Below are 15,162 nucleotides of genomic sequence, written 5' to 3' on the forward strand. Positions count from 1 at the left end.
TGAGTGGTTTAGCAGTCTGATTATTAATTGATGTTACACACACAAATCACATGAAAATTTTTGTCAGTTTTAATCTTAGAATTGAGGGTTTTATCAAGTAAAAAAACTGCTTCTGTTTTTTTGGTTGGTTGGGGTTTTTTTCAATCTGACATTTTCAAAACTGCAAGCAGCCTCTGGAAGTGCCTGGTTAAAAACATTCTGCTTGCTTTTCTAAGAGCAGGCATTGCTACATCTTATTCTTTAAATGCTTCACAATTGTTGTCAATTAAAATGGGAAGAGTCTGCCTTTAAAGTAAGAAAGGGGAATTGCATTTTGGTTTTTGAACACAGGGACTAATGCTGTTTTTGGCTTTTATCAAAAGAAAATGTTCTCCATTCAATGTAGGATGAGCAGGCACAGGAAAGAATTTGTCCTGTAGAGATGCATTTAAATGAGAGTGTTGAGTAGCATAGAATAGAATCCCCATTTCTTTTTAAAATTTAAAACTCTTCTTTTTGGTCTGGTGCAGTCTAAATGAGCCTGAAATGGTTTTAGTGTTACCGAAGAGGGGGAGGATGACAAAACAATACAAAAACATCTTTTGCCAGTTTCTTGGGTAACTGCAGTGTTTATCTTTGGCTTGGAGAGGTGGCAGAGTCTGAGCTGGTGTTTGCTGGATTTGTACTTGTCAAAAGGAGCCAAACCCCAGTGATAGGGGAGAAAATCTTTGCCACTAATGGCTTTCTGAGGAAGGGGAAGGAGATGGTTCTTGCCTAAGTACGTGTATTAGCACAGTCAGTAAGATTAGATTGTATGCCAGGTAATATGGACAGTACTCAGGTGTCTTTCTTCACCTTGAACCTAAACTGATCCTATGGAGAAATAAGAGTATGTTTGATTCATGAAAACTAAACAAGCAAAACCCAAACTAAGACACAAACATGTCCAAGCAACAAAACCCACAAATATTTGAAGATGAGTAGAAGCAAAATAAGTAACTTTGCATCCAAAATGCAGTCACATAGTTAAAAGTGTGCAACCTAATTCAAACACCTGAATCTGGAACATTGTGCTCATGGGTTCCTTGTTGATTATTGAGCAAACTTTGGATTGCAAGGCTTCCTTGTTTCCTTTTAATCGTGATACTGGTAGGCCTACCCCTTATAGGTGCCTGTTGGTCCTAAACTGAAAGTACTGAAGATTTCTTTAACTAGTATTCTGCATTGCAAAGGCTGATACAAGCACATCACACCTGACTTTCCTTTTCTTGAACCGGCATCCCAGGAATGTGATATAAAAGCAGTGTCTCAAGCTTTACCTCCAAGGCATTTTTTCTTTTCCAGCAGAGACTCTGTGACTTTGTTTCATAGACCGTCTCTGCAAATTTTGCCCTGGAGACAGGATACTCTCATGGCTTAGACCAAATCAAAAATCTCTTTCTAACTACCAAGTATACTTGTTTAAACTGGTTTTGTCCAATATAAGCAAGAGAAGTCTTCCTCTCCCTGTATTTGGATTATAATTCATACTGGCCTTTATGTACCACAGCCAGACTTTAAATCAGTGATGTGCAACCCACACAGAGGAGAAGTTGTATAGGGCATGGAAAGAGAGAAGCACAGAAGACATCTTGCAATACAGAATTTTCAATTTCTTTAATATTATCGTTCTCTTCAAATGTGTCTCTTAATGCACATTGCATCCATTAGACAGGAGGAATTTCAGTAAGATAAGGCTGCTTATTTTACATTTTCCTGTGCTAAGCAAAGATTGAGGTGACACTTTGATGGAGAAGTGAGACTGAATGTTGTTCCACAGCAAAGATTAAACCAGAGCACACACTTCTGTGCTGGAGATAATTTGAGAAACAATAGTTTTTCTCTAAGGTGTCACCACATTGATCTTGTTGAGAAGAACAGCAAAGGAAGACAAACATCAGCACCAAGAGTAAAGTGTAGTTATTCAGTGCATTGTTTTGACATTGTTTGTGGAAAATGAACGTTGCTTTGTCCTTTTACAGGTGCAGAACGAGTTTATTTTAGCGACAGAGCGAGACTCCTTTGTAGAGCAGGTACGAGAGATCATTGAGAAGGCAGATGAGATGCTCAGTGAGGACGCCAGTGTGGAGCCAGAGGGGGACCAGGGCCTGGAGAGGGCCAAGGATGACGGCTTCTTCCCGGGCTCACAGGTACGTGCAGGACACGCTGCTCAGCTCTTGGTCTGCTCCATTTTGGGTGGTGTGGTCTTCTGAGTACAGATAGCTAGAAATAGAAACTTCCTCTCACGAGAGATACCAAAGATCAATCATTAAAAAAGAACGGAAAGCTTCATATCAGAGTGAGTGCCTAAAATTAAGTTAGAAAGCTAAATGACAGACCTCTTACTTTTTGATGTGTTTGAAGACTTCTGAAGCTGCTGAATCTCCTAACAGTCCACTAAACAGACAGTCTTAAATGCTGATGCTTCTTGGATTTGAGATTATTGTGAGGTAGGACAGTAAAACTCCAACCCTGTGCTGCTCACTGAACACTGAGAGCCTGTCTCAGGCCTCCACCCAGTGAAGTACTAAGAGATTGGATAGCTTGGTTAGGAAACACAGGTTTTGAAACTGTTTGCTGGGTGCTGACATTTCCTGAATCTCTGCCTTAATTACACCCAGAATTGGTTTGGAGCATCCATTTAGCTGTAGGATGGTTAGGGAGATCAGTTGGATTTCCAAAAGAATTTTTAGATCAATTTTTTCCATTGACAGTCACTAAGCTGAGAATCTCTAAAAACACTGTAGCTGACATTTATCTGGGCAGAATTCCTCTAGTTTGGTGATGGTGCTTGGGTCCCAGGTACTGCTTCCCTTAAATGCCCACATTTCAGTAAGCTAGCATTTTAGGAACTATCTTGTGGGTTTCTGTTTCAGAATAGAAGTTTAAATTTTATCTTACTTTACAGAAATTAGAGTTCAAACAGCCAGATCCTACATCTTCCATGCCACAAAGAATAGGTAAGTCTTTTGTGATTTTTTTTCAACAGTTACCTTTTTCTGTTTCAGCGGATGGGTGCAGCCAAGTTTTTATTTTGTATGATGGAGTGCACATTCCATATTGCAGGCTGTGCATTTGGTTAGAAGCCTGTGTCACTAAAGCTTCCCCCTCTCTCTGTCTAGGGGTTCCCTCTAGCTCCTTTACCCAGGTTGTTCACTCTGCGGGAAGACGGTTCATTGTCAGCCCGGTCCCCGAGAGCCGCCTGAAGGAACAGGGCTTCTTCACCTCTGCTCTGGTCGGGGGAAACGAGCCTTCTGACATGGGTGAGCTGGCCAGACCCTTAAAGCTGTGCCTAGGGCATGTTCATCAAAACTGTGCAGTTAGTTAACTATTCCTGCAGACCTCTCAAAGTATGTGGGCAGCCAGGGAACTGTCTGTGCTGGTGAGAGGGGACCATAATTTGGGTCATAGCATGCAGGATTCTTGAAGGAAAACTGCTGATGAGCTGTCTGCAACGCTCTGAAACCTTAATTCTGTATTTTAACATAAGCTTGGATTTGTGTGTCGTTTTGGTGTGGGTTGTTTGGTTTGCTGGGGTTTTTTCAATGCTAAGAAGTAAATATGGTCTTAGTCTAGCCATTGACAATAATATGGTAATGAACTTTTTCAGGTGGGCTGATGATTTTCTTTTCTTCCAGTTGCAGCATCTCCTGTACATGGTCCTGGAATGAATCTCTCCCACTCAGCATCATCACTGAGCTTGCAGCAAGCTTTCTCTGAGATGGGGCATGCTCAGATGACAGAAGGACCTAGCACAGCTCCTCCAGTGTTCAATCAGACAATACCACCATTTCCCCCTGCACTTTCCACCATGGCAGGCAGTGGTGCCACTCCTGCATCTGTGGCTACTTCCTCAGTATCTGTTTCCTCCAGCACTGGAGTTTCTCTCCCAGGATCTGTTACTTTGCCTTCAGAAAATGCAGCTGTTGGAGTTGCACCAAGCACGAGTGTGCCAAGCTCTGTTTCTCCACCTCCAGCCTCCCAGTCTGGGCAGCAATCCACCGGTGTGGCTTCCAGCGTGAGCTCCCCTGCTTCTTTCTCCTTACCTGCCACGTCCCAGCCTGCCCAGGCAGTGACTGCAGACATTGCCCCCAGCAGCAGCACACCATCATCCTCAGCACTGCCATCTGCCCAGGCTCCTGGTGTCACTGCTCTGGGTGCTGCTGCCCCAGCTGTGACCTCTCAGTCTGCTCCTCAGATTGTGAGCAGTATGGCAGCACCACAGACGTCTGTCTCCCTGTCTCTGGCCCAGAACGTGCCCGTGCAGCTTCCCCAGCTCAGCAGCAGTGGCTCTGTGTCCAGTCTGGCAGAAACAACAGTCGTGAGTGCTCCACAGTCACTGCCTGAGGGTGGGCACTCTCTGGATAAATCACACCTCTGCAGTGCAGCTGGCTTATCTCTTCCCATCTCTGCACCTTTGTCATCCTCGGTAGCATCGAGCATTTGTGGTTCAGTGTCTCAGCCAGTGATCCACCCCCTCCTCGTTCCATCAGGAATCACATCAACACCTGTCCTACCCCCGATTTCAGGTGCAACACCCATGTTGCCCCAGGTTCCCTTACCTGGTGTCCTGCCACAACCAGTCATTAACCTGCCTGCAGTGCAGCAGACTCTGATCCACAGCCAGCCCCAGCCGGCCCCGTTGCCCAACCAGCCTCACGTGCACTGTCTGGAGGCCGATGCAGACGCTCAGTCTAAAGCCCCAGGGATTGATGACATCAAGACCCTGGAGGAGAAGCTGCGGTCCCTGTTCAGCGAGCACGGCAACGTGGGCACGGCGCACCCCTCGGTGTCCCTGGAGACCTCCCTGCTCATGGAGACCACCGTGGTTCCCGGCATCCCAACCACTGCTGTTGCCCCCAGCAAGCCCCTGACGTCCATCAGCACGTCCATACCTCCCAGCAGTTTGCCTCTGGGGCCCACTGGCCTGCCGGTGCTGACTCCAGTGGCCACTCCTGGGCAGGTGCTGACCCCTGTGAGCTTCATCTCAGCCTCCAGCAGCGTGGCCACGGCAGCGGGGAAGGCAGGGAGCTCTCCCTCCAAGCCCCCCCTCAGCAGGGTCCCGGTAAGGACACACTGCTGGCCGTGCTCAGCTCTTGCTTCCTGGGCACTTTCTGGAAAGAAAAACAGTTATTCAGGAAGAAGTTGCTTCATTTCATGCAGTATTGAGAAGTTTACGCTCTGGTTGTTAGGTGTCCCAAGAGGTGTTTTATTTTGTCCCTAATGAGGAAAAAAAAGTCCAGTTCTGTTTTATGCTTCTGAGAGATGTCTCTCATATCACTGTTAGTTTTTTCTTCTTAAACTACAGAGAGTGAAGCAACTGTGGTTTGCTTTTGGTGTTTGTTTGGGGTTTTTTCTTGATACTGATTTTTTTTCCAATAGAATTTGGATGTCTTGCTTTAAATAGCTCTTTATCTTTTACATGACCATGAGTCTGAGGTAGTTGGTTGTGTATTTCACAAAGTGGTGGATTTGACATGGCCTAGTTTTGTTTCCTGTCATGAGCCTGTTCCTTGCAGTCAAAGGTGATCCTGACTGAAAGGGTTGGTATTTTTTAAAGCTTTCTGCTACTCATTTGATACCTGGATACTGTTTTCCTTTCAAATGCTTGATTTATGAGAGCAGGATTTTGAGAAATTTAAGATACCTGACAACAATTTTTTTTTCTTTACTGACTCATACTCTACAAACAAAACATTCTTTCACAAAGAAATAATGACTCACAGTAACAACTTGAGGGGTGTTGTGGATGTTTTTACCTGCTCACCAACGAGATGTATCAATATGTGAAATTTTCTTTTAAATGTCTGCCTGTGTGGGAACACAGCACATTTCAGTATTTTAAATTATTTTGGTAGTCCTTTCCTTAAATGGAAAGGTAGCCCTTAAATGGAAATAAATTGAAGAAATTTTCAGGTATTTAACAAAGCAAAAACTTTAATACTCACTTCTTTTTGTTTCTGTGATTTTTTTTTTTTTTGTACTCACCAACACTTAGTGTTGGTTGTCTTTAGCCAGCCTTGCCATGAGCCAGTTTCAGGCCATTCAGACTGAGCCAATGCTCCCAGAATCTGCATTCATTAGTCTTTCCCATGTACTCTTTGTAGTCAAAGACAGTACAAAATCTCTGCTATGCAAGAGTGGGAATATGTGCCAAAAAAGTTGATAAGAAAATCTAGATGCAAAGACATCCGTTAATATTTCAATCAAATTGAACATTAGGAAAGAAATATTAGAAAAAAAAGAGAACTGGTATTCTTTCAGGAGCAGCTGGAGCAGTTAGAAAATTGCTAATTACAAAGACTTGGGTTTTAATGTAATCAGTGTTACAGGGTTTTGATTGTCAGGTGTAGAAATCCTCCCTCCTCTCTGAAGTTTTCATTTATAAATCAGTTTGGTTTTTTCAAAGCTTAATTTTAGTTTCCCTTGGTGTTGTTGCTGAGCATTAAGGAGCTTGTTGCTTTTGTCTTCTGGGGTTTGCTGGTCTCTGTCTGTGTATTTATTTTGTTGATGGCCAGACAGTTAAATGTGTTCCAGCTTGTCTTACAAATGCATTTAAAGTATGTTTTACCTCTTACTTATAAACTAAATGGTGAAGTTACCACAGCTGTAACTCACAGGTGTGTGTGTGTGTGTGTGCTCACACTGCAGCTGTAACTGCTGTAACTCACAGCTTGTGTGTGTGTGTGTGTGTGTGTGTGTGTGTGTGTGCTCACCCTCCATGGGCACTGGAAAGCCTAAAGGTGAGAGCTGAGAATAAGAATTGCAAATTGTGTCATGGGTTTCTTTATTCCTAGACCTTCCCACTCCCTAACCATGGGAATGACTAACTGGAATGTGCTGTCTGACCTGGTGAGGAGGCTTTGGTGCCTCCTCCTAACCTCTCCAGTCTCTCTAACCTGCCCCCATAACCTGGATGACTTCCCCCTGCCCAGTTGCATGGCCTAATCACCTTCTGTGGGTCATCAACACCCTTCAGGCTCTAAAAGAAGTGATGGGTCAAAAGACTGGTGTGAGAGCTCCACAAAACTGTTTCTCAACCAGTGGCACTGACAGTTCCTGTTCTCAGGTCCTGTTGCTTGGAGCAATTTGCTGGAAGTAGGTTCCAATGGACAGTTAGCACAGATGTGTTACAAGGAGACTCAGTGCCTTCTTGCACCATTTTAGAAATTAAGCTTCTTGGAAGAATTATTTTAGAATTACATTATTTCCAGACTTGAAAATAATATCCCCAAGATCCTTTTTTCCTGGATACTACAGCTTGGTGAAATTGGAAATTGTGGCTGCTCAAGGATAATCTGGATTATAAAACAAAAACAAAGCAAACTTCCCCCAGCTTGGTTGCAAAAGTCCCTAAAGAGTCTGTGCTCACTGTCCAGGCAGGAATTCCCTATCAAACCCCAAGTTCAGGGCTGTGCAGGATGCCATGAGTGGGTGTAGCTGTGTGTCTGTCCCTGCTGTGGTTCATGTCTGACGGCGGCGGTTTCCTCTCCGTTATCCGTAGGTGCTCCCCGTAGGGTCTGACCTCCCGGCTGGCACTCCATCCACTGAGCAGCTCCCACCTCTCCCTGGACCTTCACTAACTCAGGTGCTACACAACTGGGCAGTGAGCTGCCTCTTCTCCCTTCAGAGAGCATGTTTCAATTAAACTCTCCATTGCATGTTATTAATGTTCTTGGTTTTCTTCTCTTTTGACTGAGTAACCCCTTTTGTGTAACTGGAGGACCCTCAGTGCCTTCAGCACTGGCTGTGGGTGACCTGCTCTGGTGGAAGGTGTCCCTGCCCTTGGCAGGACATTGGACTTGGATGATCTTTAAAGTCCCTTCCAACCCAGACCATTCTGTGGTTCTGTGCAGCTTGCCCTTTGGGGTGCTGTACTTCCTAATCAGGCCCAGGGGTTTTAGTGTGTTAATCTGAACCTGAAATATTTTAAAAAATATATAATGCAGCAGAGTGTGTGCATAAAACCTGAACCTGTTTTCTTCTTGAAAAGAGTATAGAAACATAATAATACGAAAAACTATATATTGCCATGAAATGTTTATGAAAATGTAAAATTGCCTTTGTGACTGCCTCATGAGGTTTTGGGGATTGCTTGTTTCTTTTGATGATTGCCTTTTTGTTTGGTTGGTTGTTGGGGTTTTTTTTTGTTAGTTTGTTTGTTTGTTTTATGTTTTTGTTTTGCTGTGGGTTTTGTTTCTTTTTTTGTTTATTTTCTGATCATTACTACATTCAGATTTCATTAGGCTTTAAGATGTGCAAAAGGTATTTGAAGTTCCTTATCCTAAACATGTCTTGAAACACAGCAGTGGCTTCCCCTGCTCAGCTCCTGTCCTTGTATACAACAGTTAGCTGGGACATTTTGTGTTTAAATGGTGGTGCCAGGCAGTGGGAAAAGAGGCAGTGGGCAGGAACTGATGCGCAGCAGCTCCAGCTGAACAGGAGGAAGAAAGAAGTGCTTTGCACAGCTAAGGCAGATGACATCTGGAGTTGGAAGGAAAAGATTTATTCAACTGAAATATTTTCTAAGAGTAGCTCATTTTTACATCTTGATCTTCGAGCCATAAGCCATATCCCTGCCCTGTGAGTAGCAAGGAAATGGATATCATCTTTATACTGAGCAAGAAAAACCCACTTGTTTTTTCCCCTGACTTCAGAGGCAGAAGCTGGTTTATCTCTTTTAGTCAGTTCTTTCTGAGGCATGGTTTTACTGAAGAGAAGACAACAACAAATAGGTGATCATTCTTCCCTGCCTTCTTCCTGTGGTCAGGTATCAGATGGATCAGGAGACAGTTGGTTAAAATCAGTCATACAGAGTTCATAGTCCATCTGCATTGCTGGAAACTCAGTATATTAGTAGTATTTTCCCCTAAGCTCAAGAGCACTTGTAGCTACTTGTATGACTCAAGCCATGGTACCACTGCAAAAGGCTGTTTCCTGTTTGTCAGAGGTATTTCTGGCAGGATTTGTGGCATGGAGGAGTCACAAATATAGATCCCTTGCTTCTTGTCCTTTGCAAACAACTTACTGAGCTTCACTTCTCATTTGAACTCAGAAGGATTGTCTGGGAGTGAGACAAAATTGGAGGAGACCAAGTGGATCAAATCTAATTGACTGTTCAGAGCATTTGCTGCTATCACATAATTCTATCTGGAAAATTACTGGCTTGTCTTGAAAGTAGCTAGGCTTCCCTTCTGTCTGCTGCTGTCACTGGTGGTGATTACACAACTTTCCCCTTTCCTTGGGAGCAGACTCGTCATTTGCAGACAGCACACGTCATCTCTGGACCAGTTTTGAACACCCTGTTCCATACTCTTAAATACCTGGTCTATTCATTCCTTAATTGCTTTTTTAAAGTAAATTTACATTAATCTCTGAAGCTTCATTTTGGTCACCTTGTTCTGTAAGGAAGCCTTTATTTCCTGATCATTCTGATAACTCTTTGTTTACTTGAAGAAAAGATCTTCTTGTCAGCATAAGTGATGAGAATTATTTAGTATTTCAGGTGACATGTCCCCTTATTTTACAGTGTTGGATTAAATTACCTCACTTGTCTCGAAGCAGTTGGATTTCTGATGGAGTCATAGCAGTCTGCATCTTCTGTTTTTTTTTGTAAAATGGAATTGATCCAGACTTTATTGTTCCCAGGGTTTTTGGTTTTGCTTTGAAATCCACAAGTCAAAGTCAGGAAGAATGTTATCCTGGCAACCTGTTGAAAGCATCTTCATGCTACTGTGTACCTCTTAACTTCCAGTGGGAAGAAGTATTTTTGTGTTGTCATCATCTCCCCTTCAGTTTTAAAAACAGATAGAGCCTTTTCTTTTATGTCAAAGACTTGGGAAGATTAATAATGCTAAAGTTTGGATGAAAATTTCTGTTCTGTAGGGTCAGAATTGAATCTTAGTAGTATCTGACAATACCTTCTTCTTTCAGTGTATCTTATGGGCATGGCCCTAATTTAATCATTTTGAGACTTTTTTTATCTTCAGGATATTTTTAGGTTAAATATTCTTCTATTTTTCTCCCCAATCCAACTGGCCAAGCTTGAAAACCATCTTGTGTTCTAACTGAAACAGTTGAAATCTAAGTAATAATCATTCTTGACAGATTCTGCCCCTCTCCATCCTCTTCAAGTCAATCCATCTAAAGCCTGTCTGAGGGGACTTGTGGGTTGGGGATTTTTTTGTTGGCTGATTGGTTTTGAGTGCTGTTGTGGATTTTTTTTTTTAAATTAAATTTTCCTCTTTTGTTGTTTATAAACAAATACATTGCATGAGTTACTTCCAATCTTAATGTGCTCTATACATGTTAAATCTAAATGTGTAGGAAGGACGTTTGATAGAAATATGGAAGCTGTACTGAGTGCTTCAAATTTTAGCATTAAATGTGTTAAATTAAATGTTTCTCAATAATGTTTTTATTTTTCCTGAGCTGGGACATCATTTGACTCTTCTCTTTCTCAGTCCCAACAGCCCCTGGAGGATCTGGATGCTCAGCTGAGAAGAACCCTTAGTCCAGAGACTGTCCCAGTGACATCTGCTCCTGCCTGTGTATGTTTGCAATGTTGGCAGTTTAATAGTCTTGAAAAAAAACTCAGTGTTTTGTCCAAGTCGTGCTCTGAGGTCACTGCCTTTAATATCACTACACCAGCATTTAGACATTCAAAAATAAAAATTCAGAGTCATCTTCCAGTTTGTGGGACTGAGTCAACCAAAATCGGGGAAGGCTGTATATTGCAATAGATTATGTCATTTCCTGAGGCTGTTTTTTGGTATTAGTTGTAATTTCAGCTTTTCTGGTGGTGTCACCAAACTAGAAATGGAGGTGACTGTGGAATAAGGGGAAAGGGCACTAAAAAAGAAATATGTGTCAGTCTGAATTTGGGAAGGATGTTTCAGGTGTGAATCTGCAATTTTAGAATTGCAGATCTTTAGATACTGAATGAAGACAATGACTGACAATCCAAGTGACACTGATGGACAATCCAAGGGGCTGTTTGTGCATTATTTCTGCACAGGCCAAGGATTATCTGCTCACAGCCTCAGGGTTACAGGGCCTGGAAAATCTCTTGTCTTGCCTTTGACTTTTCATGGCTCATACTTTGTCCCCAGTGGAAGCAAAAAAAGCCATGTAATATGATGTAATATGCAGCATGTTGGATTTGTTGGCATTCAGTGAAACTGCTACTGATTTTAATTTCTTTTGTTTTCCTCCTTGCCCCTGCAGTCTGTGCCCTCTGTAGCATCAACAGCAGTTACTGGGCCGGTGTCCACAGCAGCTCAGTGCCTGAAGGATGGTAAGAGACCATGATTTCTGTAGGTGATTGCTCAGCATGGAGATAGAAACCAAAATTGAACAGAGTAACCACTGGGAAGGTTATAGCCTTTTCTAGGAAGTCATGGAATGGCAGCTCCTTCAGGGGATCTTACTAGTTTTTAGTAACCAGACTGAAATGTTCCCCTGTAGGACATGAGGAGTGGGAATGATACACACATGGATATTGTAGGGACTCATTTAGGGTTTAAAGCTGTCCAAAATCCTAAATTATGACTCACAAAGAGTCTTCACTGTGCTGCTAAGGTACAGCATCAGCACTTGAAGGAACTGTTCTCTGTCATGGGTCATGTTCCTGGCAGCAGCAGCAGGACTCGTTTTGTGTCATTACACTGTGTTCCACATGTAGGACACCTCTCCCCTACCTAAGAGTGTTTCCTTTCTGTTTGGACAGAGAAACCAAGATTAAACTACTAAAAATTTCAGAAAGGTATTAAGAAACCCAGAGTTTGTTCTGTCTGCTTTAGAATAACTGGATGATCACCAGTTAAAGTCTGGATGTTCAGACTTTCAAATCTGTATGAATTGAGTTGCTGGGGGGGAGTCCAAACAATCTGAGATTTTCCTGTCAGTATTCATCTGTTTTCATTTTTGCAACATTCTGTTTTTAAAAGAAGTTATTAATACAGTGCTGATATTTTTTCTTGAGCTTCTAGTAAACATTATTTAACATGGATGTCCCTCTGGGGTTGAATAACAAACCTTCAGAAGCCAATAAAATTGTGAGGGGAAAATAAATGAAATAACCTTATTTTGGGACTTTGGTAAACTATAATGTAGAATTCTTTAGTCTGCTATAGAATGAGTTGGGTTTAATCTTTTAAATTTAGAAGGTAAAGGTAAACAAACTGGGAAGTTGCTTCATTAACAGAGCAAACTGTCCAGTAGAACTGATTTAAAAATAGAATGTTATTTCTTAGCTTTGTAACTTATACTGCCAGTGCACAGAGCAACAGAGTTAGGAGCTGACACCTAAGAGTCCAGTTTGGAAAACTTCAGATAGACTGCTTTGAGTAAATGTAGTTTAAAGCATTTTCTCAGCTTGCCTTTTCTCTGTGAAAAAATTGTCCCCAGTGTTTGTGAAATTTAGGTAATCACTCTGGGTATTGAATCAAAATAAGCTTTTTCTTTCATAAATTTCAGTTCTATTTTTTATTATTTGTCTCTTTCACATCCCTGTTTGAAATCAGTGTGCTTTTTTTACTGTTGCCCAAAAGTGTACTTTTGGCAACTCAATTATGAAGGGAAGCTTTGTAGAAAAACGCTTCCACTTAACATTAATAATTAACACTTTAATATTAATATAATTCTGCAAGTCCAGAAGCCTCTTTGGAGGTAACAGTTGAATTTGAAGTAGATAAATGTTTGGAGTTGAGCTGATGAGTTGCTGATTGCTGTGTTGGTGTTTTGTTTTCAGTGCTGGCAGCAGGGGACAGCGAGGGCAGCACGGCGACCGGAGCCAACGTGCTCAAGATGGGACGTTTCCAGGTAGGAGATCTCACCTCACGTGGCTCCTGGCCAGATCCTTGGGCTGTTCCTGCTCCCTGTGCCTCCTGCAGGACTTTGCTGTCCCTGCAGAGCTTGTGAAAACTGGGCTGCGGGTGCTGTTTGCATTCAGGGCAGGGATTGCAGTTGTGGACACAGGGTTTCATCCTGACCCTGGGCTGCTCTTTCACTGACAGTGCTGGCATGTTCACTGTGTTGTGTCCTGTTTCTGAGGCTGCTGTTTCTTGGAGTTAATCCTCCAGATGACACACAAGTGCTGCTCTGTGTGGCACTGTTCTGCCTGGAGGGAAGCAGTAGCTTGCTTTGTGGTATACCTAGGAAATGAGTTATTTTCCCCTCTCAAATGCATCTTACCATTAAGGGAAATTAAAGCATCACATTAAGGAGAAACTAAGGAAGTGTGCATGATTGTATTTCTATTCTAGGTATCTGTGGCAGTGGATGATGTGCTCAAAGAGGGTGACAAACCTGAGGCTAAGCCAGTGCAATTTGAAACCACGTCCAGTGATTCCTCCAGCCTTAGTGGCAGCAGCCCAGAGAGCACGCTGGTGAAGCAGGCTGAGAGCCACAGGAGTGGGGCTGTGCCTGCCCCCTCCCTGGATGTGGTGGATGGCATTGCTGAGGCAGCTCCTGCCCTGGGAGATGCTGCTCAGGCCACCAAGGTGGGGCGTTTCCAGGTGACCACCACCACGGACCAGGTGGGGCGTTTCTCCGTGTCCAAGGCTCGGGATGAGCTCAGCTGTGCCCAGAAGGAGCCAATGACTCTGCCCCTCTCCGTGGGCTTGGAACAAGTTGCTTCTTCAGCTGCAGCTCCCAAGAAGGAGTTGGAGTCGAGGCAGTCCCCACACATGAATGGTCCATCCTCTGATCTGGAGGCTGCCTTTCTCAGTGGCATGGCCAAGGATCTGGATGATGGCTCAGGGAGCCCAGACTCTGTCCAGCACCTGGGATCGAAGATCAGCCTCCCTGTTCAGAGCCTCAGCAACTCCTTCAACTCTTCCTACATGAGCAGTGACAATGAGTCGGACATTGAAGATGAAGACTTGAAGCAGGAACTCCGTCGGTTACGGGAGAAGTAAGGCTCTGCTTTGTGCTTGTGTGTGGAGTAGATGGAACAGGATTAATCTGAATTTCACCTGTACTCTTTGCTAAGAGTCAGGAGCCACTGTCAGCATTTATGTGGGAAGTCAGGTCCTTCAGAGGGAGAGCAGTGTACAGTTGTAACAAAAGAGGAATATCTGTGTTTGCTGGGATGGACTTTCTACCCTGTAACCCTGTATGCAGATTGCCAGCTGCACTATGGACAGCTCTGTACATCTAAGGAAGATTTGGCATATCACTGGAGTTAGTGGGGAAAAATAGAGTCTTGTTTGAAAATGGCACACAAGTCTCTGCATTTCTGATATGCATTTTTGGCATTTCTAATGGTTCTTTTTCTGGAGAGACCTTGGTGGCTCAGAAAAAGGATTAAGAAGTGAAGCAATGTCACCTACTAATTTATTTATACTGAAAGTTGAGCCTTATTTTTTAGGATAGCCAGCAGTTTCAAATCCTGTGTATGTAACTGCTGTGAAACAAATTGTAAGGCAATACCAGTGTAGAAGTCTCCAAGGCCATATGTCTGAGAAAAATGAGTAATCTAGCTATTCCTGTAGCATTTGAATGCTTTTTTTGTACTCCTGTTTATTCTGGTTTTGTGATTGCAACGTTGGGAACTTAGTTTTGGAATTCTAGGCAGGGCTAGAGCACACTGGAAAAGGGCAAGTGTTCTGCCATGTGTGTTCAGTGGTTATTTGTGGAAAAGATTTATTTCCTGCTTTCTTAAATGTGTGAGAGTTTGACCAAAGAGGCAGCTCAGGCTTGACTGGAGGGGAGGAATTGTTTGCACATACAGAATTCTTGTAAATCCCACTGTTTTGTAACTTGTCAGGCACCTTAAAGAGATCCAGGAGCTGCAGAGCCGGCAGAAGCAGGAGATTGAGTCCCTGTACATGAAACTGGGCAAGGCCCCCCCTGCAGTAATTATTCCCCCAGCTGCTCCCCTGTCGGGGAGGAGGAGACGACCCACGAAAGGAAAAAGCAGCAAGTCCAGCCGGAGCAGCTCCCAAGGACATAAGAGCCCTCAGCTCTCAGGTAAGGCTTCCTTCAACATTCTTAGCAGATAAAATACACCAGGAACCATCTCTCATTCTTGGATCTGTCTGTCTCTCTGTCTTTTCTTGTGTCTCTGTCTTTTCTTTTGAGGAGTGTGTGTGTACCGGTTCCTCCCTGGATTTCTTTTATCATTTTTGAAATTACTTTTGC

At 43.2% G+C, this 15,162-nt stretch overlaps 1 protein-coding gene across 5 annotated transcripts in view; it reads left to right on the forward strand.

Annotated features, from left to right (window-relative positions):
* The window catches only part of WNK1 (WNK lysine deficient protein kinase 1), a gene marked incomplete at its 5' end in the record, with an annotated part of 95,421 nt that overhangs the window by 71,295 nt on the left and 8,964 nt on the right, over positions 1-15,162 (forward strand). For all 5 annotated transcript variants that reach the window (XM_083859345.1, XM_083859346.1, XM_083859347.1 and 2 more), the window contains 10 exons: positions 2,001-2,168; positions 2,927-2,978; positions 3,141-3,281; positions 3,657-5,083; positions 7,523-7,606; positions 10,482-10,568; positions 11,245-11,314; positions 12,770-12,840; positions 13,284-13,933; positions 14,789-14,991. In XM_083859345.1, the coding sequence (XP_083715471.1) occupies positions 2,001-2,168; positions 2,927-2,978; positions 3,141-3,281; positions 3,657-5,083; positions 7,523-7,606; positions 10,482-10,568; positions 11,245-11,314; positions 12,770-12,840; positions 13,284-13,933; positions 14,789-14,991 (2,953 nt within the window). The remainder of the gene's footprint in view (positions 1-2,000; positions 2,169-2,926; positions 2,979-3,140; positions 3,282-3,656; positions 5,084-7,522; positions 7,607-10,481; positions 10,569-11,244; positions 11,315-12,769; positions 12,841-13,283; positions 13,934-14,788; positions 14,992-15,162) is intronic.

The sequence above is a fragment of the Zosterops lateralis genome (genome assembly GCF_965231275.1).
Source record: "Zosterops lateralis genome assembly, chromosome: 4".
NCBI lineage: Eukaryota > Metazoa > Chordata > Aves > Passeriformes > Zosteropidae > Zosterops > Zosterops lateralis.